At 37.9% G+C, this 21,794-nt stretch overlaps 2 protein-coding genes across 6 annotated transcripts; both read right to left on the bottom strand.

Moving 5' to 3' along the window:
* Positions 1–12: 12 nt before the first annotated feature.
* Positions 13–12,126, bottom strand: LOC114536440. Of its 4 annotated transcripts, none has more exons than XM_028557811.1 (5): positions 12,018–12,126; positions 5,207–5,316; positions 2,017–3,738; positions 1,451–1,568; positions 13–500 (listed from the first exon to the last, which is right to left on the bottom strand). In XM_028557811.1, exons 2-5 carry the CDS (start codon positions 5,280–5,282, stop codon positions 257–259), a joined length of 2,160 nt encoding a protein of 719 aa, XP_028413612.1. In that variant the 5' UTR covers positions 5,283–5,316; positions 12,018–12,126; the 3' UTR covers positions 13–256. The 4 variants fall into 4 exon arrangements, with proteins under 4 accessions (XP_028413612.1, XP_028413604.1, XP_028413618.1 ...); XM_028557803.1 differs by lacking the exon at positions 12,018–12,126 and adding an exon at positions 9,527–9,719; XM_028557823.1 differs by lacking the exon at positions 12,018–12,126 and adding an exon at positions 9,527–9,719 and having other exon boundaries at positions 325–552.
* A 2,624-nt stretch (positions 12,127–14,750) lies between these two features.
* LOC114535609 (alpha-1B adrenergic receptor-like) lies at positions 14,751–21,117 on the bottom strand. 2 transcript variants are annotated; one of them, XM_028556887.1, is made up of 4 exons: positions 20,900–21,117; positions 16,959–17,294; positions 16,073–16,505; positions 14,751–15,487 (listed from the first exon to the last, which is right to left on the bottom strand). In XM_028556887.1, the coding sequence occupies exons 2-4, from the start codon at positions 17,239–17,241 to the stop codon at positions 15,136–15,138; spliced, it is 1,068 nt and encodes a 355-aa protein (XP_028412688.1). In that variant the 5' UTR covers positions 17,242–17,294; positions 20,900–21,117; the 3' UTR covers positions 14,751–15,135. The 2 variants fall into 2 exon arrangements, with proteins under 2 accessions (XP_028412688.1, XP_028412697.1); XM_028556896.1 differs by lacking the exon at positions 20,900–21,117 and adding an exon at positions 19,193–19,626.
* Positions 21,118–21,794: the final 677 nt, after the last annotated feature.

The following is a 21,794-nucleotide window of genomic DNA, read 5'->3' as shown; positions in this document are numbered from 1 at the left end:
AATCGGGTTGTATAGTTTCATTTTTACTACCTCCCCTTAAAACTCTTCTAATCAGCTTCGTCAATTAGTCTACATTTGAAAACAGCATTTTAACTAAATGTTTTACGATCTTCCATAGTTTTTTTCATATAATGCCGGTCCTCAGCTGTCAATTAACCGCTTTGTATTCCCGATCTCGGTAACTTTCCAAAAGCTCGGTCGCTTCAACAAAGAGCAGCATAGAACCCCGGGCGTTCTACATCGTTTTCACGAGCCCCTAGCTCCGGCGTGACGGATGTTCTTCCATATTCCGTGGACAAAAGAGTGAAGACTCTTTGTCTCTTTTGTATGTAATGTGGTTTGCGTTGCCGTTTATCTCCGTATAAGCGCCGTTCTCAATGCTGTTTGCATTATTCCTTATGTAAAAGTCTTCGTCACTTGCCGCGGTCTCCTTGACAACGGTCTGACGAGCTGGTTGCGTGGATATTGTTAGCGTTCTCGACACATGTTTCTTCCACGCTCTGCAAAGATAGGTAGATATTAATGGGTGCGTCTGTCTTCCGTCTTTTTGTGCTAAAAGAACGATAATGAGAGTCGGTGATTAAAAAGACGCCTCGCTGACGCAGGACTTTAATATGTACATCAAACCCGAGGCAAGACTTTGTTGTGAAAGACCGCTGTGAAACATCGCAGTCTCACTAGTCTTAATAGGGAGGTTAAGATCTACTTCCACTACCAGTACCGATACAAAAATACATGACGTATTACTGTTTGGCAGCGCGGAAACTTTAAAGCGTTAAGATTGTGACTTCCGTAAGAAGTAAATAAACACGGCGGAGTATAGCGGCTATATTCACATCAAAAACTTTAATCACAATCCTTAATCTCAACAAACAAAGCAGAAACATTACACAACTAAAAACTAAATAATATTATTAGAAAAAACTGCAGGAAATGCAATAATACAGTAAATATAATTCGGTACTTCGCCTACCTATCCACTTCCATTTTCAGCCCCAAAACGGTACTCGCGATTTCCGGTGTTATCACATTTTGGACGATTGTTAAGTCTGCGCATGCGCATGACTGAATATTGGTATCGGTACTCGTAGCGGAAGTCGATCTTAACCTCCCTACTGACTGTTGCTACTAATACCAGTCTGACTAATCTTACTGACTGTTGCAATCAATACTAGTCTTACTGACTGTTGCAATCAATACCAGTCTGACTAGTCTTACTGACTGTTGCAACCAATACTAGTCTTACTGACTGTTGCAATCAATACCAGTCTGACTAGTCTTACTGACTGTTGTACCAATACCAGTCTGACTAGTCTTACTGGCTGTTGCACTCAATACCAGTCTGTCTGGATCTCAGTGCTAGTAAACCTCCCTTCAGGGTGATATGCCTCATTACAGTTATAATATTAGGATTTAGGACAACAATATTCCCCTGATTTGATATACTTACATAAAGATGCATACTATTACCAACACGAGTAAAAAGATTCCCAGTGATAGACTTAGAATCAGGGCCAGCGACACGCTTGATTTATGTTCTTCGCATTGAACATCGTCAGTGGCAGGTACTTGATATAAGAGAAAATGAACAGCATTGTATTTAACCAGATTTACAACAGGGAAACCTAAATTTTTTGTAATTGATATCTCTAGCAGTTCTAAACTGTTCCTCCTAGAGGTCCAGTAAGGATCATCTCTTATTGATCCAGTGTTACTACAGAAGGAAACTTAAACTAAACTAACTTTATTTATACTGAATAGCTCTATCAGTTCTAAACTGTTCTTCCTAGAGCTCCAGTAAGGATCATCTCTTATTAATCTAGAATTAATTACTACAGGAATTTTTCTTAGAGGTTGTTATTGATCTAGTGTTACTGCAGGAGGAAACCAAAATAAAGGCTGTGATCCCTAAATTGAATTTAAAAGGTAAAAGACATTCACAAAACGATATATTGGAACATTCAATTTTTAGCTACAGGGCGTGAAAACACACCCGTGAGCCGCAATAATTCCTACCTATGATACTTTGTCTGGCTGTTGTAATTCGTCCACATTCCTCTCGTATTATCCACAGTCTTTTTACCAACTTCGTCCCATTCCCCCGGACACGCGTGGTGTCATTGAAATCCAATCTATCCCCAGGACACAGTCGTGACATGTTGCGCACATCGCCCTCCAACGCAGACAGATCAGATGTATTGATACGAATGAATGTTGAAAATACGAGCATAGGTTTTAGTTTCTTCCATCTTATTTCTTGTTTTGCTACTATAGATGAGTTCAATCTCCAAGTTCTAATAACCTTTCTCTCGCAGTTTTCCTTAAGAGTGCTGGTTTTAATCTCGCAATCTTTCAAGTATTCACTTTTGGGTATAGGAATTTGAGCTATGGATAAATTGGGATCACAGCTAGTGATATTAACAGTGTTCCTATACATCCCCCAATCACAACTGTTATCCGTCGTTATCCCCTCCGGGAAGAGACGACGACAATTCACATCCCTCATTTCCATTCCTCCCAAGTAGCCATAACCGTCTTTGTCTGTGTGGCCGACGATGTACGGAGCAATCCCTCCTCCTTTCGAAGCATTGCTTATTGAGATCGTCTTCGACACGTTTATTGTACGAAGCGGGCACCAGTATACGCTGTAGTTGGTGCTTGGTATTGGAACCTGTGTCAGGTTTCCATTGCAATATCCCCTGTCAAAAACAACATACCTTACTTCCGAGGTCTTCACTATGAAGCTTAGATAGTTGACAAACGGTGGTCTCTTAAGATCCACTGGAATCGGCAAGTTGAAGTCCTTTGCATATTGCGCAATAGGGGGGACCATCAGGGAGAATGGCTCTGAGTGGATTCTCCCTGAAGATCCCCTATTGTACTGCAGGAGCATCGCGGGCTCGGTGAAAACAATGTACCTGGTCTCACTATGACCAACGTTGAGCAAACGCCACCCCCCTGCGTTCAGGGTGAAGTTCTGTTCACCGTGTACCGACACGGTTGTATTATCAAAGGCCGCAACGATCTTGAGGAGGTCCCCGTCTCGTTTTCGCCCTGCTATTGGTGACGTCATGAACCGCGTGCCCCATTTGGAGACTGGTACCAGCTGGGTAGCGAGGTGCGAGAGACCGCTTACAGTCGTTGGGACCTTGGTGCGTATATTACCCCCTATTACCACTACAGGTCCTGAGGAGACCACAAACGTACCTGTAAGATCTCGTTTATGTTGAAGCTGGAATGTTTGTTGTTTATTCAAAAATATCCTCAGTATATCCCCATTTGTAAACACTTTACCCTTGTACGTGATACTTCCCTCTAGACGTAGCTTAATTTGAATCAGGGTATTATCTCGTAGGGCTATAATGCCGACAAGGGCTTTGTTTATCGGTTCATATGTTGTCACCACGTATTCGGTGCCTAGCGCGGAGGTCGGGAAAATGACGTAAGCATCTCGCGATTTGGCCCGCGCGTTTGTCGCGTATACGGATATCGTGTTGTCGCTAGCAATCAAGATGCCTTTGTCCTCGCGAGATAGTCCACGCATGCGTATTGTCGTGGGCAAGTCGATTTTTGTCGTAACTCCGGGAGTGACGCGCGTTGTGATATTTCTGCTTAGGTACGGGATTTTTATGGTTATTAGCGATGGTTCACCCGAGGTCACGCAGATCCTCGATATCCCCTTGTCGTTGTCCATTTCGAGAAACCCCATTAAGAAGGACGTTCCTTCATGACCCGGAACTGCAAGTAAGAAAATAACTCAAACTTAACGAGGCCCCGTTAGGGATTTAGGATTTAGGTTTATTTGTATATTTTGTAGAGGATTACAGGCTATTTGATCTCAAAGATTATGAGGATTACTCAGATTTAGCTTTAGGATTTAAGGATAATGAATACATTGTCCTCTCAATAAATTTAATAATTAAAATAAACAAAAAATAACAAACTAACACAAATAATAACACTTCAAAAAAATAACAAAAATTTCAAAAAAAAAACCTGAAAAATAGCAAATATTATATTTGTAAGCTACCAATGTAGGGCTAATATTTTTTGTAAGAAGAGAATATAAAGTATGCCGCATTAATAGCGATCAATACTACATGTCTTTATTACATCTATTTATAAGGATGGTAAACATACCATTGCAGTCACTACATTTGCTATTTCAATATGATCTGACATATTACGAAGCACAAAGTAGATATTTAATAATGGTGGAATTTTAGTATGCGCTTTGTACTAACAAGAGAGGATTTCGTTTTACACCAATCAGCAAATTCGTTTACATTTCCAGTAAGCCAATCAGAATGCATAAATCTTGACTACTTCCGGTAAAAAGTTACATCATTTGCCATTTTACATGAAGTATTAAAATTTAGGAATTCTGATTGGCTCTGCCTGAAAAATGTAAATGCGAATTAGTTCAAAACGAAATTCCTCCTTGTTCATTATACCGCAGTAAAATTAATGAAATAATTGTAGTCCTCTCAGCCAATCAACATGCAGTAATTTTAGTACGCTAATAATGTGTAATTATTACATTATTACATTATCATATTGCTCAATGACTCCATAATTTATTGTGTTAAAAGTTAAAACAACCTCTCTAATGATGACTGAAGCGTTGTTAGATGCTAGAAATAGATATGAATTTGTTCGCCTGTGTTCGTAGTGACTAATGTTGTTTGACGATTTTTAAAATACCCGTTTACTGTCAACTTTTGAGACATAGATTATGTTAGATTAACTGGGTTAATTAAAGCACATGACACATGGTTTCGTGAAGTCATTCAAGCAAGATATACGTGTACATTTGATTCCGCGAATCTTCTGTTGTATTAAACTAATTCAAAAGTATAGTTTTGGCATCTTACTCGGTTCTTATGTGGTACATCTCACAGTATCGTCTGTGACAAACGCTATCTTGTGGGAACATTAGCATAATATCCGCATTTCTACTAGTCTTAAATGAAGATAATAACCCTTGGACAGACGTAAGAGTTTCACATTTAAAAATGTACATTGATTGTATATTTACAAAAGTATAACATGCATAGTACATTATGTATAATCAAAGCATGAATCTAAAGTTCGAAGAGACGTTTGTTTATAAATACTCGTTTAAATCTCTCCATACTACACACCGTATGTCGTTTCACATGAAGCGCTCACGGCGATGCTTACGATTTCTCGATTCGACACCTACCTGTGGTTCCTTTCGTGTACACGGCAATAGCTTTTACGTGGATCAGGATCAGCAGACAATCTCGCAAGACTTTCATGTCTTCTTTTGCTCCTCGCAATCAGGCAGACGATCTGTAATAAAGGGAGATACTAGAATATCACGTATATAACGCGTTTCACAAGAAAATCATTCATCTCGTGAGGACTCTTTAATCCTACTTAAAGCTTTTACTTTGTAAGCACTATTATGACGAACTCTCTGATGGATAGGTCACCTTATTAAATAAGGATAGTGGGAGTGAGTGGGTAAAATAAAACGTATGTTAAAGTTGATGCACTCAGTGTTAAAGCTTAAAGTGAACTAACTTCATTGATACTAGTTAGTTTTATTGGTACTTTATTTGTATTATTTCTAAACTGTTCTTCCTAGAGGTCCAGTAAGGATCATCTCTTATTGATCCAGTGTTACTACAGAAGGAAACCTAAAATAAACTAACTTTATTCATACTCTTTGGGTTCGAAACTGTTTCATATGGGTCCTACGGGTTAATGGATAGTTAACATGAATTCCAAGCTGTTCTTCCCACTGGTACAGCGATTACAATCGCTTTTTGACAGAGCTTATCGAGCCATTAGCGTAATCAGAGATTTTTTGCTAATCAGCTAATGTTCAGGATAAAATATATGAAACTTGGTAACTAATGGATCCCGATTTAAGGCCCGACGTTTAAAGAACCCGATTAGGTCCGTGAGCTAATAGACGAATCGGGAGACGAAGGCATTCAGGCATTTCTGCGTTTTAATCCCAGTGACATCAGATAAAAGGCTTTGTTCTTATCGTTGTTCCCAGGAATTTTCGACACATATAAAGAGATCGAATCAATCCGCAATGATCTCAAAAGCGTGGGCAGAAGCTAGTCATTGTAAACACGTTGCCTCGTATGACGGAAATTGGTTAGGACTGATATACGCTGGGTTGTTTTGATAAGGAAATTGGTTACTAATTAAGAGGAATTTTGGCGTGTGTACTTGAGGCTCAGGGCTTGAGCGAGAACTGAACGACAAATGATTATGATTGAGTCGAATTGGGTTCATAGGATCATATCTTATAGGATACAAAATCAAATCCAGTGTTACTACAGGAGGAAACCTAAACTAAACTAACTTTATTTATACTGGATAGCTCTATCAGTTCTAAACTGTTCTTCCTAGAGATCCAGTAAGGATCATCTCTTATTGATCATGTGTTACTACAGGAGGAAACCTAAACTAAACCAACTTTATTTATACTGGATAGCTCTATCAGTTCTAAACTGTTCTTCCTAGAGGTGCAGTAAGGATCATCTCTTCTTGATCCAGTATTACTACAGGAGGAAACCTAAACTAAACTAACTTTATTTATAATGGATAGCTCTATCAGTTCTAAACTGTTCTTCCTATAGAGGTCCAGTAAGGATCATCTCTTATTGATCCAGTGTTCCTACAGGAGGAAACCTAAACTAAACTAACTTTATTTATAATGGATAGCTCTATCAGTTCTAAACTCTTCCGTCCAGAGCCGAGGTCAGGCTAAGATATCATCCATATCTATATAGTTCAGTAGTTTGTGACCAGACTCCGCCACACCGCGCTCACCGTGGGAGGTACAGTCGAGAATACAACATTTATCAAAGACGCTCATTAATCTGGGAATTTTCTTTTGGTCAAAGGTTACATCATCACCTGAACATTGCTGTTTTTGTCCAAAGATGTGAAAAGATAACGAGTGAAATGCCAAAACATATTAAGCTATTATAGTCTATCGACACGTGAAGGATAATCGCTTAAAGTATACATGTAGTGTTTGGGACTTTGCATATTTGTGAAGATTAAACTAAAACGCAATAAATTCGCTCCAAAAGAAATATTACCAGACGTCAAATTTAGTGCAAAATTAAAGCTATTTATTTCGCCTTTTTGGCCCCCCAAAATGACATATACTGTAGGTAACATCCAATGCTAACTCTTATAGTTCAGCGTTATACTTAGTTGAAGCCAAAGATAGATACAAAAAACTGAGTTTTGGGCTCTGTTTCTCGTTCAATTTGTATTTTACATAGTTCTAGACATTCGTAGATAATCACTTTTTACGTCCGTCTCAAATGTTCAAAAACTCAAAAAACTATCTTGAAATTTGGCTTCAAAGACGGTGGTCAAGTTAGCGTTCCAGGTTTTATACCAGTTTACTGGTCACAACCGATAAAAATCGAGTTTCTTGACTTTCTAAAGGCAATGTCCTGCACATCTTTCGATTCTCCTGAATATCACAGATATGCAAAATACCGAGATACTTGACGTACCTCAAACTTTGGACGAATTATTCGTAAAAAGATTACTGAGTTCAAGTGTTGAGAGAAAACTTAAACGGATAAAGCTATCCTGTTTAAGGTAAACACCATAATTTGATTTCCTCTTGTAGTAACCTTGTGGGAATTCGGACGATTGTGAGATGGATAAATTTTAAAAATTTTTAAAAAAAGGATAGTTAAATACAACAAATATTTAATCAAAGTCGTCTTTCATCACAATTCATCTCAATTCTTATCATCTTGTGGTGAAAACGAAAATTCATACTAGATGAATCTTTGAATATTTTTAAGCAACTTAGCCTTGTTCGACTTTAAGCTATTCCAAAGATTTTTCAAAGTTATCCCTTCGGATTGGGTAATGCATTTCGACTGTTTTACTTGTAAATAATTTGAAACTTAAATACGTTGTGTCTGTCTTCGCTCTCCTAGGAAACTATCAACATTTGATTTATTTAAAAGATAGTTTGGTTCAGGCAGAAACCTGTAAACACACTTGATCGATTTCATAATAAACGATATTTGACTCTCATTCCATTATTAGTTTTGAAACCTAAAGACCTGTTTACACGATCTAACTTTGTCAGATCCAATTCACTTCTGACGAATGGAATGTAGTCTGTTATTGATAAAGCAGTACTGCATTGGCTTTGGTTGGATTTGTAGGTCTGTATTCGGGCTAGTTGATTTGCTGTCCATATACATTGCAAATATAAAACATCCATCAGGTCAAGTGAATTGGTTCTGCACTGATAGAATTGGACCAAATAAAATACGAACAGGCATAGACGCTTGCTTTTTAATTATAACAATCGTGAACACTATTCAGAACTGTCTTTTTTATTAATTTTTGTTTATCATCTCTTTTATCGCGATTACAAATCAAATACAGGTGCGAGTTCAGTTAATTAAAGAGTTCCTTGAAGTGAATAGATACTGCATACGCCCAAGATAAGATTTTATTATATTCAGGTGTTATTGGCATTCCAGATAACATCCTTGCTTTAGTATCTATGACACAAACATGCCCTTGTAGATACGAATAAGCTATGTACATATGAGGATAGCGGGGTACATTATATGAGGATAGCGGGGTACATTATATGAGGATAGCGGGGTACATTATATAAGGATAGCGGAGTACATTTCTTGTGTGACGGGGATAGAGGCATTGATGCTCGCGAGAGACGAGATGGGAAATGTAGGTCATGCATTAGTATTAATGGTAATATGATAAATATCTGAACATAATAGAAAACCTGATAGCACTGTGATTGTGCAACGTAGAGTTATTATGCGCTAAACAATTGCACCATCTAGTACTTGTTTATAGATCAGCGGTTTGAACTTGCATATGTATATTTTGAACGCTGCATGGGGATTTTATCTGCATGAGAGTTTGTGTTTGATATGCTTTTCTCGACTGCTTCTTTCTGAAAAAGTTGTTCTTTCGACGAAAACCCCTCTCAAAACATACAACCCTCGGTCGGATAATGTCAAAGGGCATGTACTAGACCTCCGTAAAGTTGTAAACCAGTAGCAAGTGGCAACTACAAACGAGGACTAACAACGACCTAACTCCAACTCAGACGAATAACTCTCCGGGAAATGTCTAGCTGTAATAAATCATCTCCCGTCCTATGCCCTGAAGGTAAATGGACTAAAAGGATCAACGTGGGTGATAATTATGACAATGGTAAGCGCGTGTCACACAGTTGAGACTACCACCGTGCTTTGGTAACTGATGCCTTTGCGAGAACTGCTTTGGGCGAAGTTTTTCTTGTACCAGGCAACGAGAAAGGAAGAAGCTGAATTCTCAAATCTAAACCCTTACTCGATTTCATGCGAATTCAACTAGAACGTTCTAGAGATGGCTGAACGTTTTCAATGTTTTCTTTTGGCGAGGAACATGATACTCGCAAATAATAATAGTGGAGTGCCAGCAATTTCTTACTTGCTGACAAAGCATTGGAGATATGATTTGATCAAATACGTACCCTTTTGTTCCCAAAGAGTCCTTAACCATCTACATCACAAAGCGGATTTGAAGTTTTCGCTAATCTCTCGAGCCAGAGTGAAACTGTTGCGCTTTTAAGCAGTCTTGCCACGTAGCGATAAGAGCTTGAATGTTTTAGATAATTGTTTGACCTCAAGTTTGAGAAGAAGATGAAGTGAATCGATAAGAGAATTCTGTCGTATTCAATTACAAATAAGGATTATGCAACGCGTCCAGGGGAGGCAACAGGCCTGGGTACTAGCGATCCGTAGGCAGTGATAAACACACACATTCCTATATTTCCCTAAATGTTTTTTTCTGAGAGTTTTGAGTTGAGAAATACGAGAGAAAGAGAAAACTTGCCCTAAAACGCTCGGCGATACGTTAAAACGAAGCCAGTGAAAATCACTCTTCTGTGTGGAATTTTCAAGATTTCGGAAAGAAAGGTAGATATTTAAAAAATGGAAAGATAGCTACCGAAAAACTTGCAAATTCTCGGTAATTATTTTTATTGTGTTTCCATTTAACAGCTGAATTGAAATATTTCGATGTAAATTGTCTTATTTTCAATGGAAGAATATATTTAATGCGTAAGATGTAGGCTCAGTAGTTCACAAGACATATGAGAATGTTTTTAAACGTTGGCCTATCAACCGCTTAAGCTAAACGCCTTTCGAACAACCGCCCCCAGGTAAGTAAATATTTTTTTCGAGCCATTCACAATGATTAATTGTTTCCCCTTTCATGCATCAGAACTAAAGTGAAGGATTAATGTATAGTATATGCATTAGTGCCAATCATTTTGGCCGAGCTGTCGTTCTCAGGCAAACTAACTTGCCCTAAGAAAACTAGTCTGAGTTAGAACTGAGTCAAAATTAGTGCCAATCATTTGGGACGAGCTGTCGTTCTCGGGCAAACTAACTCGCCCTAAGAGAACTAGTCTGAGTTAAAACTGAGTCAAAATTAGTGCCAATCATTTTGGCCGAGCTGTCGTTCTCGGGCAAACTAACTTGCCCTAAGAGAACTAGTCTGAGTTAGAACTGAGTCAAAATTAGTGCCAATCATTTTGGCCGAGCTGTCGTTCTCGGGCAAACTAACTCGCCCTAAGAGAACTAATCTGAGTTAAAACTGAGTCAAAAACTCAGTTTTTTTGCTTCAACTAAGTACAGTGGTAACTACAGCAGTTATAGCGTTCCAGGTTTTATTACAGTTCACTGGGTCAGAGCCAATTTTTTCAGCTTATACCCGGTGGCACTGAAAAAAGGGTAGCACTGACTATCATAATATTATTAACATCACCTGGGTTATATACACAATCAGTTATCACTTTGAGACATCAAGACTAAACTGAGTTCCTAAACATCACATAATGGAGCGATCTTGACCTGACAGCTCGGTCAGAATTTCCACCGTGGTAAATAAAATGCAATACCTTAATATCCCCCTTTCCGCTCTTGAGATTGATTTGTTATAGAGGTATAATTTCCAATTCGATGCACCGACTTCACTTTAATTTCGCCAAGAAGGAAACTTTCGAGAAAGCAGTCGATCGAAAAAATGCGGAGAAATTTGATCGACTGTAATGATATAGGACGAATTTCTCACCCACCTATACGACGGAGATTTCGAAGCATTTCCTCAGCATGTGGATAACTGAACGCAAATCTCCGGGTTCAAAGAAGCCGGCCTAACAAGTATTAATGCCGTAAGCTCTTTCCATTTTTGCGGGGGTTTTTGTCAGGAAAAAAAACCCACAAATTCTGTAATCCCTAAGTTCCTGGAGTTAACTTCAAATGCAAACATAACTCGATTTGCAAAGCAAGCAGTTTGGACAGTTGTTACGACGTTACTACAGCAACGTCTTGAAACTAAGTCAAAACTAATCGTACGAATTTATGTACAGCGAAGAACAGTGCAGTAAGATGTGATTCAGAGGTGTCTTAAAGCTGTTTAGAATTATCAGTTTCTAATATTTGCTAAATTTCTAAATTCTATATAGAATATCAACGATTTGGAAGGAGTAACAGATTATTTAGATCTTATAATTGATCTTTGTATCATATAGAATTCCACCTAAAATTGACTACTAAACCATGGCCTTCAGGTCAGTAACTTAAACACAAACCGCAGATAGCTCTCTCAATTTGCAAATAGGATTAAATTTTGTGTCCGCGAATTTATCTACTTGGGATAACGTAATTGATATTGAATATGAGAGATCGTTTCGTCGAATAAGTCGACCGTGTATCTTGACATATGTTCGTATTTATTCTAGCTAGGAAAATAAGCTTTTATACTTCCATAGGAAATAACCTGTCTCTTCGCTAAGAGATGGGTAATTTTATTCGTATAATTACGTGCCATCCTCTCGATTAAATTGGCAATCGAGTTAGTCAGACTCAGATAATATACTTGGGTTCAGATGATGTTAGATACCCGTGCGCTTATGTAGCAGAGAAAAAAAGACTTGAAATATTTATGTAGCTACTCACCAAAGCTCATCGATACAAATCGCAACAAATTGAGCAAAGCCTTCCAGTATTTTCCTGTTTCTTCTTCCAACGTTAAATGCTTAGTCAGTCTTGGGATATTCTATAATTATCGTCGTATGAATTGACGCTCATATACGAATTAAACGGCCCAATCAATTTGACGACAAATTCCTTTATATTTGAAATGCAAATATTATGTCGACACATTTTTGTTATTTTACACCACGATACGATCTACTTTGACTGGAGCGGAATATTAATTAACATACCGGTAAGACATATTAACACATATAGATTTAGTTCAAAGGTCTATCGCGCGTCTTGTTTCTATCGCTTTGAGATTCTGCATGCGGTGTGTCAACATAAAAATCAGATAGCCCTGCTTTATTTAACAGGAACAAACATTTCCCAAGATTTTTAAGCGTAAAAAACCCGTTATTCACAGAAGTGCTAGGCTTCCATGTCCTCATCCGGCCACGCGAATATTTTTTTAGAGACATTTAGTTTGACGTTTTTTCTTCAACCGTAGACCGGCTTGACATTGAAATTTTGCCTTTTGACGTTTAAAGTCGGGCTGCACGCAGTACTGGTGGGCGATACTGGGATTTTATGATTCGATACGATATCGATATTTTTCTATCGATATTTTCGATACGATATCGATACTAGTACTGTTCACCTATAAGGCATAAGGCCATAGGCATAAGCTAAAGCTATATTGACTCAGTTCTATGGAAATGTACAATGCATTGAAGTTTAAAACAACAATAAGGATTTAACAAAGTATAATTATTTAAACTGAGCCATGAGACTTAAACACAATACTCAATATCAAAATTGTTGAAAGAGTCCATATAACCATCCATTGTTCAGTTTTGTTGTAAGGATTGTATCCTATAGTGTTTCAATGATTACATGTTTTGGTTTAAGAAAAGAAACATGTTAACATTTTTGGGTTTCAGTCACGCAGGCTAGTTTTCCACTGCTGGAGGTGTATTTCCACGTAGCTCATTTACCTCAGCGAATTGTCATCGCAATAGTGTCTCGTTTCACGTATAAACATTCCTAGTAGACATATTGGATATCCAAATCTTCTTTGTGTTAATTTTCTAGCTTGTTTCAATGAGTTTACCGATTTTCTTTAAGAAAGCGGCTACCACTATTCAATAGACAATAACACGATTTGCAATATGGCGGTTTACCACGATATCGTATCGTAGGTCGATAGTCGGTTATTAAAATGGTCGTTCTTTTCAACTTTTCCATGTGTAAACGACATTTGATTTTAAAAAAATTAAAGCATTAGAAATAGCTAGCAGCAATTTAATAGCAAAACTGTTTACTGGATGCCAATTCTGAATCGTTCTAACATAAGGTATAGGTCAATGACCGCTAACTAAATGTCAAATTTGCAACAACAGCAGGCTACGTACGGCAAACCGCTAAATGTCTCTATTAACCGGGTGGGAACCTGAAGACAATTTAGACGACCTTGTTCGACAGTTCTATGAAACATATCGTTTATTAAAGTGGGTGATCAGGGCGTGAAAAAGGAGAGATTTCACTTGTTGAACGGCTTAGATCAAACAGGCCAGGGCCCTTTCTCAGTTTGGCCAGATTTCCAATGTTGCGTTTCGTGTACGTGCGTTACGTTCACATACTCACGCCCACGTACTCACACGCACGTACTCACACGCACGTACTCACACGCACGTACTCACACGCACTGCCTGGATCATGTTATCTGCTCATTTCAATACCTCAAAATCATCTCATCTCTCGAGTAACCGGGCTCATGTAAACAGCCCCTAAATCGCCTACAGAACCCAACTCTAGCCCCTATACAACTGTTCATTCGCTGGTTTTATATAAACGTGTTATAAATGTCATTTAGCTAAGGCTTTTACGTCGTATAATCACCACAACAATAACATGTGCTTGTTTGGTTTCATACAGACTTATGTCAATACCTCAAAGTCCTCTCACGCTTCGTTGAATCTCGGGTAACCGCCTAACCGGGCTCATGTAAACAGCCCTTTAGTGTGTTTTTACTGGCATAAAATTAATTATGTAACAATTTAGAAACTTTGTGTGAGTGTACGTACATATATCATATATGTATTCCCTTGTAAAAACGCCTGCATGGGGAGTCGCTTTTAGCTTATCGAAAATAACAGCTTTCATTGTATAAACATCTTCCTATACTTTTCCTTCGTCATGTTCTATAGGGTGTGCAGCACAGGAAACGTTTTTTAGGACTGTTAGCTACGTATATGATCTTTCTTTTTTTTTTAATTTATGACACGTTCAACGGTTCGCAGACGTAAGTGATATTTCGTAATCTCGAGTACCCCCCCACACGAATGCCTATAGGAATCTTCTAGCATTGCTATAGATATCGATCACCACTCAAATATTCTTATAGACCCAGTGCATTCAAGCGTGTGCGCGGCTCGCGCATGAGTAAATCGCGTTCCAGTGGGGCGCAGGTCTAGACAGTCAGTGGAAAATTAGGAATTTGATATTTCGACATTTTGCTGCATTTCGTCATGTAAGTCAGGAAAATAAGCACGACTTCGAGTCTTAAATAACTTTCACATTAACTGTCTAATCTACAATCTCCTCTTCCTTTTGTCTTGCGTCATCCCTCGGCTAAAGTTACATTATACTCTCGGTTTGGTCTTTGTGTCACGAAATCGTTTTATTTTCTCTTATTGATTACTTTGCCAATAGTACACATATATCAAATATCAAAATATCACATATTGTATTTTTATTCGCCCGCTTTTTTATTCGATTCAATCATAAATTTATGCGCTTACGATGGCAGATTCTTGAGCGTTTGATGTAATATAATATTCCTATGCTAATAATGCTATGCAGTCAACCTTGGCCGGTTTCAATACAGGAAATAAATACTAATTAACACTCGGACTATTTAACATCGGTGAAACTGTGAAAATGACTCGTTCACGACAATTAAGACAAAATAGAGACCATGCTGTACAAATTCTCATGCACCAACAAGAGATGCTGGCATGATCCTGCTGGTACCAATTTCCAAGTTGTCCATCGGAGAACCGTCACGGAGACCTTCTACATCAATCCAGTATACACTTTAAGACCGACACAGGAGGACTTTTCTGATTCTTTTGAGGACTTCAACATAAGTCTCCCGATAGAGTCTGTTGAATCCAGCAAAAATCCAGGGATTGACGCAAGAGTTCGCGTACGCCATGGCAACCGCGATCCTGGTTATGATCGATGGTGAACAGATGGGACACCAGACTGATACAAGATCGATCACCATGATGGGCGTGGTCAGCACGATGGTGAATCCGACCACAGCGATGGTTACTTTGGTTGCCTTGATTTCGCGATGGTACCTCGCTCGGGTACGATTGGGGGTATCTAAGGATGATGGCTGGGTCGTGCCTTGGGCCTGTTGTGTCTGTGACGTCTCCTCAGACCTAAGAGGATAGTCAGGAAGCTGTTTAAATGCATTCGATTGCTGTTTCTTTACAAGCGAAACGAAACATAATTCTGCGAAGATAGTCATTTCAGCTCGAATAATCCAAATTGAACGTTCTCAAGCAAGTTTAGAAACAGGGATCTTTGAAATAGTCACTATTGAATGGAAATACGGATCTTTTAAAACAGCTGTTTTCAATGTAACTTACTCTGTTGATTGGGGAACCTGGAAACTGTCTAGATACATTTCTGGATTGCTGTTCCCTCACGGGGAGATTGAAACATGTACAGACATAATACAAATGGAGTTCATTGTAAATTGACAAGTAAATTGACAAGTGTTATAGAGATTCACTGTCAATATATCCGTGGTTTTTCCACCTTGGGAAAAAAGCCGAAGGAAGCATGGTTTTCTATAGTTTTCTTACTTTGGCTATTTGATATTTGGCTATTGATAATTTGGCTATTGAATTTCTTTGGAAGCACGACAGTGCTACATATTCCGGGTCCTGGAACGTCAAACTCTTCTCTCGAAGAATTAAATTTTGTGGATGGCAGTGAATTATCACTGCAATCAGAATTACCTGTTGTGGCTATTCTCGTCCCAAGACATCGGCACGACCTGGGATTTGATCTTGATGATATGTCTCAATGTTTGCTTGAGAAGATAGATGTTGGTGAACAGCAATATGATGATAATCAGTATGTTTATCAAGGAAAACATCGTCAGGAGATAGGCCTGAGACAGGTACTGGGAATAAAAGCAGAATTTCGTCGGAATTTCCGGCGTAACGGCCGCCCCGAGGTAGGGAACGCTTGAAAAGATGACCATGAATAACCAGGTGCAGATTATGCTTGTCAGAACGCTTCCTTTGGTGAAGTACTGCACGTACAAGAACGGCCATCGTATCGCGATGAAGCGGTCCGTGGATATCATGGCGACGGTGATCATGGAAACGCCAAAGAACAGGATGGTTACGTAGAGGACCATGAGACATGGAACCAGCGGCTCTGTACCTTTGTTAATAGTTTGCATGTGTTTAGATCATCGCCTGATACGTCGATTAATTTACATTCCTGTTCAGCTGGGGGCGGTTGTATTAAGCCTGTTTAGCTTAAACGGTGGATAAGCCAAAATTAAATAACACTCTTACTACCCTCTTGAATGAGTCAACTTGAATATTATGCACTGCATATGTAGTTAGAAACAGTAGCTTTGTATTAAGGTTAAAAACATTTAGCTTGCTTCTTGAATAAAACGATAGACTACTTGCTTTCTATTTTGAACTTAACCGCCGTTTAAGCTAAACGGGCTTGATACAACCGGCCCGAGATTTTACAGTACATGCAACAGTCGAGAGTTATAGCGTTTATTCAAAGCATCTTTTGGTTTCTTAGTTTGAATACGGGAAACTTCATAGTGTACATGCAACAGTATTTCAGTTAAGAACAGTACAATTGTATATATACCTCGGTTAAAAATCTCGGTCATGCGCAGTGGTATCGCAATGATTCCTTGTCCGAGGTCGGCCAACGCCAAATTCACCAGGAAGATGTTGTTGGGAGTTCTCAACGATTCTCGTATTCTCACGGCACCGATCACCAACAAGTTACCAACTAGCGACAGTACCATCACCACCAGCATCACAACGAGGGTGAAAATCTCAGCATCGGTGATGCCATCAGTACCATCCAGGTCGGAGGTTGTAGGTGTCGTGGATGATGTACTTACGTTCCCAACATGCGTGGACATCTTAATTGGTGGATGATCTGACTGATGATAATTCTGTCGCGAGAATGAACTCTCTGTAAAAACAACTAGTTTAAATTAATTGTCTGTAAAATTGAATCATCCCTTTTTGATCAATTTTAATCAAACTTAAACAACTAAAAACTTGGTTAAACAACGAATATTTTGGTATTTTAACAATAAAAAATTGGTCAAATGAATGAATCTGTAATTTTAACTTGATGTTTTTATACACAGTTCATATAGTAATCTTAAAAAACGATGCTCGATGAATGGAGCTAAGGACAGTTTTCATCTAAAAACAAGACCCGTGCATTGCATATGTATTTCTCGGATCAGTTCAGATGAAATGTGATCAAGATAACTTGATTAAGCTTGGATTTTTCTTGTATATATCACAACATTTAATTAAGAACCACGCGGATAGGGTCTCGCTGGGGGGCTTATAGATACGCTGAATACCCTAAAGGGCTTCCATTTTGATTAGAAACCTTCATTTTAAGGGGCTGTTTACATGAGCCCGGTCACCCGAGATTCAACGAAGCGTGAGAGGACTTTGAGGTATTGAAATAAGTCTTTATGACACCAAACAAGCACATGCTATTGTTGTGGTGATTATACGACTGCAGGATCATGTTTTCTGCTCATTTCAATACCTCAAAATCATCCCACGCTTCGTTGAATCTCGGGTAACCGGGCTCATGTAAATGTATTGACATGCTCGGCTGATTCAAAGCGTTCGATTAAAAGAATTTAAGGTACCAACGTACCGCTCTGCTGGGAGAGATTAAGCCGGTTCAGTTTTTATCACGTTTGTGTATGGTCTAGTGAATCGCGTTGTTATAAGATACAGGATGTATCAGAAAAAATAAGACCTTTAGAAATTAAACTGTTGTTATAATTTATATGTATATTAATTCGTGCCATGCATTAGATTTTATTCGATTGTGAATGTTTGTGTGCCCGCGTGGGCTTAAAAAATAATCAGGCATTTAAACTATAACAATATAGTTCAATCTCTAAAGTCTTCTTTTTTTATACACCCTGTAGTCTACCTAATTCAAATGAATTATAATGTCTTTGTTAGTTTGTTTGAGCTCATTTGCATTTGGTTCGACGCATAAGTAGAGCGATGTTTGACTTAGGCCTTAGATACACAGACGCATCGCTTTTTCGTTTTTTTCTCTTGTTTATTCATTGAGCATAGTTTATTTCATTTAAGCATAGTTTTTAAGAACATTTCCTCTCTCGAAATAAGATCTAAATATTCATTCATTTTACTTACGTATAGCAATGATTTAATATTCTATAGATTCATATATTGATAATTATAATGGATGACGTGCTTTCGAAAGATTGAAAAATTTTTTATATATACATATATATATTTATTTAGTTAAATACGGTTTATAGTTTATCTCTGTAAACGAGGACGAAGACGTATGCTCGCCATCATGTAACCTAAGGCATAACTGTTGATATTGGCCCGGATGAATAAAGGAATTGAAATTATATTGGACGGCAATTGTAGCGTTTAATTAACGGGCGGCGCCGTATTCAAACTATTTACCAAACAATTGTTATTGGGATATTGATAGGAACAGGAGTAACGATCATTGAAATGTTGTTTTTTCTAGTTTCTTCCAAAGAAAATATATATATACAGCTAATCTGATATAATTTGATAAGTAACAGCATGCTAGAAAGTACGAAAAATAACGTGTTGTTGAAAAGTATATATTATAGACATTGCAAAGCGACGGGGTTTTAAGAATCTCATTGTAATATGATTAGTATTTGTAATTAGTTTCTATATGGCCAGTTTTTAGACGCGTTTTTCGCCCGTATTATAAATAGGCGTGCGCAAATCGCAGAGGACCGATTCATACATAGGTTTCATTCAACTAAGATTACGGAGAATTCTGCATGTTTCTCATCAAAGAGAGTAGTTTACCTTTTACTTCGAAAAGAAGGACAATTCTTTCAAAATAACACAGACAGTGACGTGGCTCGTGGGGTGATGAAAATTGATAAAAGTCCACAGTCAACGTATAGCTTTAAGAATGGCCATAACATGTCATAAACAGCACTTGAAATCATTTGTATTAAAATGTGACGTCTATAGTCTTGATGCAGGTAGACCGTTGATTTTGGCCGAACGATTTTTATTGATTGAAGTAGTTCAATTGCATAGAGCCAAGCATATGACGCGATAATGTTGAAATATAACAAGGTTCCATCGATGTAGACTTAGACTTTTCTTCCCCTTTTTTTTACGAATTGTTGGCAAATTCGTTTGTTTACATAGCGCTGTCAGACGCTTGTAAATAGCATATAGATAGTCTAATACAACGGCCTCATTATAGCAATTGTACATAGATCTATTGATGTTTCCTGCGCGACATATTTATATATATTTATATTTCTTATCAGGAATTTTAGCATATTTAACAAGCTTGAATCGGCATCGGCGATGATATTTAGAATTTTCCGTAGCATGCAAATATAAAGAAAACGAATATTTTTCTGGTTTCGTTAACATCCGTTTTTTGTTCGCCGGTCGGGAAACTTGCACTAAGACTAAGCTCCGTTCGTCAATATTCTATTCGTCATGAAAAAAAAGTATAAAACCGTTTTAAAAATTCACACTTTTGCATGTGTAAATATGAACACGCGTGTGCATATGCTCTATGTAATTAATCGGCAAAGTTTATATATACATAAACGAAGTTTAATTATTTGCGGCATGCCGGCAAGGAATGTTAAATTTTTCTTCCAAGACGCGTAGAGCGTGCAAAGCATATACTCAGTTTTCATTAATTTGCGTGCTATATGACATGCATTAAAACACCTGAAAATCGATGCAATTTTTCAACCTTTCTTGGAACAACATTACAACGCATACATCATCTGATAGAACAACAGCAGCTATATGTATCATAAATTTAAATATAGCTAGATTGCATGCCAAAACGTTTATTTCTTATTCTGTAGTGGGATTAAATATTTTCTTAATTCATGGAATGAATTTTATCTTTGAAAAGTATCCTGCATGCATGCAGCATGTGTTGTTATCTTTCTTTTTGGCTATGCCGCCAAGTTCAGCTTTGAGAAACGTAGCTATGTTTAGTTGATGTTATTGATATTTTATATATATACTTACTCTTGATGTTTTTACTTCTCAAATAATCAATTCTATATTTACAAAACAATTTTTAGATAATCGTTACAGTGTAGGCTATTTCATAAGTGCTTTCAATTCGAGGAAATTGGCGGCAAGGTTTATACAGCGACAGTAAACGACCAAAGAATTCGACAAGAAAGTTCATAGCGAAAAAAAGGCAGGCCAAAGCTTTGTTTGGCGCGAAAAGAGCTTCGTAAAATCTTCGACTTTGAGCCTTCCAGATCCACAAGTCCAAATGAGCAGGTCTTTTATACGAAGGCTATATGAGCAGCAAGCCTGTTTCAATTCATGCAAACACCTATAGAGCAGGTAGCTATATCGCATTAAAGCTTCAGCTCTGTGTGAAATTTATCAAAAGTTTATCGAATCATTTCTATTTGAACCTGAAAAATCGTACATAATGAACATCTCAATTTCCCTCACTAAGTGTGTGTTTGCAAATGCTGTTTAAATTTCAATCTATTCATTAACCCTTACCGTTTACGGTACAAGATTTCGAATTCCCTCTAGATCAAAGTCTGTCCGCTCTGTCTCCTAGAAGAATTTGAACTGAATTTTCACAAATCTGTTCGGACGAAAAGTATACGCGACTTCGGCTCCCCCACTTGAGTTATATCTGATTTATAAATCTATTATGAAGCCCTTCTGTAATAGTAATCTTTTCAAATACACCTGCTCTTCCAAATTGGACGCCCATGACCGAATCGCGTCCATTCCTTGATAAGAAATGCCTATGCTTGATTAGACGGAGGTACGAATAATTGTTATGTATATATATAATTGTTATGAAGAGAACGCCGCTTGCTTTCAAAACGGCCGTTGTGAGAATTGCCAATCGCTTTGGTGTAAAAAACTTTCTCATCGAAACAAGAAAGCGGTGGTTTAATTACATTTATCAAGACGCTACCGACTTTTAAATATATCGCAGTGCACGTGCGAATTCTTGGCTTTTATGTAAATGTTGCAATTACTTTCAAAGCAGACATTGTTCCCAATAGTGCTCGAGATTTTGCTAGCTTTTAAGACGATTGTTTTGGAGGTTTAAATATTTGATGTAGAAATCAAAATTTTATATGTCATATTGTTTTCAGGCAGCTGCGTATGTATATTCCGTTAATTTATTGCACCTGGTTTTTAATTTCCAAATTTTTAGGCTTAGGTTTCCTCCTGTAGTAACACTGGATCAATAAGAGATAATCCTTACTGGACCTCTAGGAAGAACAGTTTAGAACTGATAGAGCTATCCAGTATAAATAAAGTTAGTTTAGTTTAGGTTTCCTCCTGTAGTAACACTGGATCAATAAGAGATAATCCTTATTGGAGCTCCAGAAAGAACAGTTTAGAACTGATAGAGCTATCCAGTATAAATAAA

This window comes from Dendronephthya gigantea, unplaced genomic scaffold (genome assembly GCF_004324835.1).
Source record: "Dendronephthya gigantea isolate DGI-Jeju-01 unplaced genomic scaffold, DenGig_1.0 000002F, whole genome shotgun sequence".
NCBI classification, from domain to species: domain Eukaryota; kingdom Metazoa; phylum Cnidaria; class Anthozoa; order Malacalcyonacea; family Nephtheidae; genus Dendronephthya; species Dendronephthya gigantea.
Note: the sequence above shows the minus strand (reverse complement) of the source record. Positions and strands in the feature narration are given on the sequence as shown.

Excerpts from the sequence above, each read along its gene's own strand:
- LOC114536440 (XM_028557811.1), bottom strand. The coding sequence starts at position 5,282 with ATGAAAGTCTTGCGAGATTGTCTGCTGATCCTGATCCACGTAAAAGCT. Across the intron at positions 3,739-5,206 it reads GTACACGAAAGGAACCACAG|TTCCGGGTCATGAAGGAACG; the intron begins GTAGGTGTCGAA and ends TCTTACTTGCAG. Across the intron at positions 501-1,450 it reads GTAATAGTATGCATCTTTAT|AGCGTGGAAGAAACATGTGT; the intron begins GTAAGTATATCA and ends CTATCTTTGCAG.
- LOC114535609 (XM_028556887.1), bottom strand. The coding sequence starts at position 17,241 with ATGTCCACGCATGTTGGGAACGTAAGTACATCATCCACGACACCTACA. Across the intron at positions 16,506-16,958 it reads GACCGAGATTTTTAACCGAG|GTACAGAGCCGCTGGTTCCA; the intron begins GTATATATACAA and ends CTATTAACAAAG. Across the intron at positions 15,488-16,072 it reads GACGAGAATAGCCACAACAG|GTCTGAGGAGACGTCACAGA; the intron begins GTAATTCTGATT and ends CTATCCTCTTAG.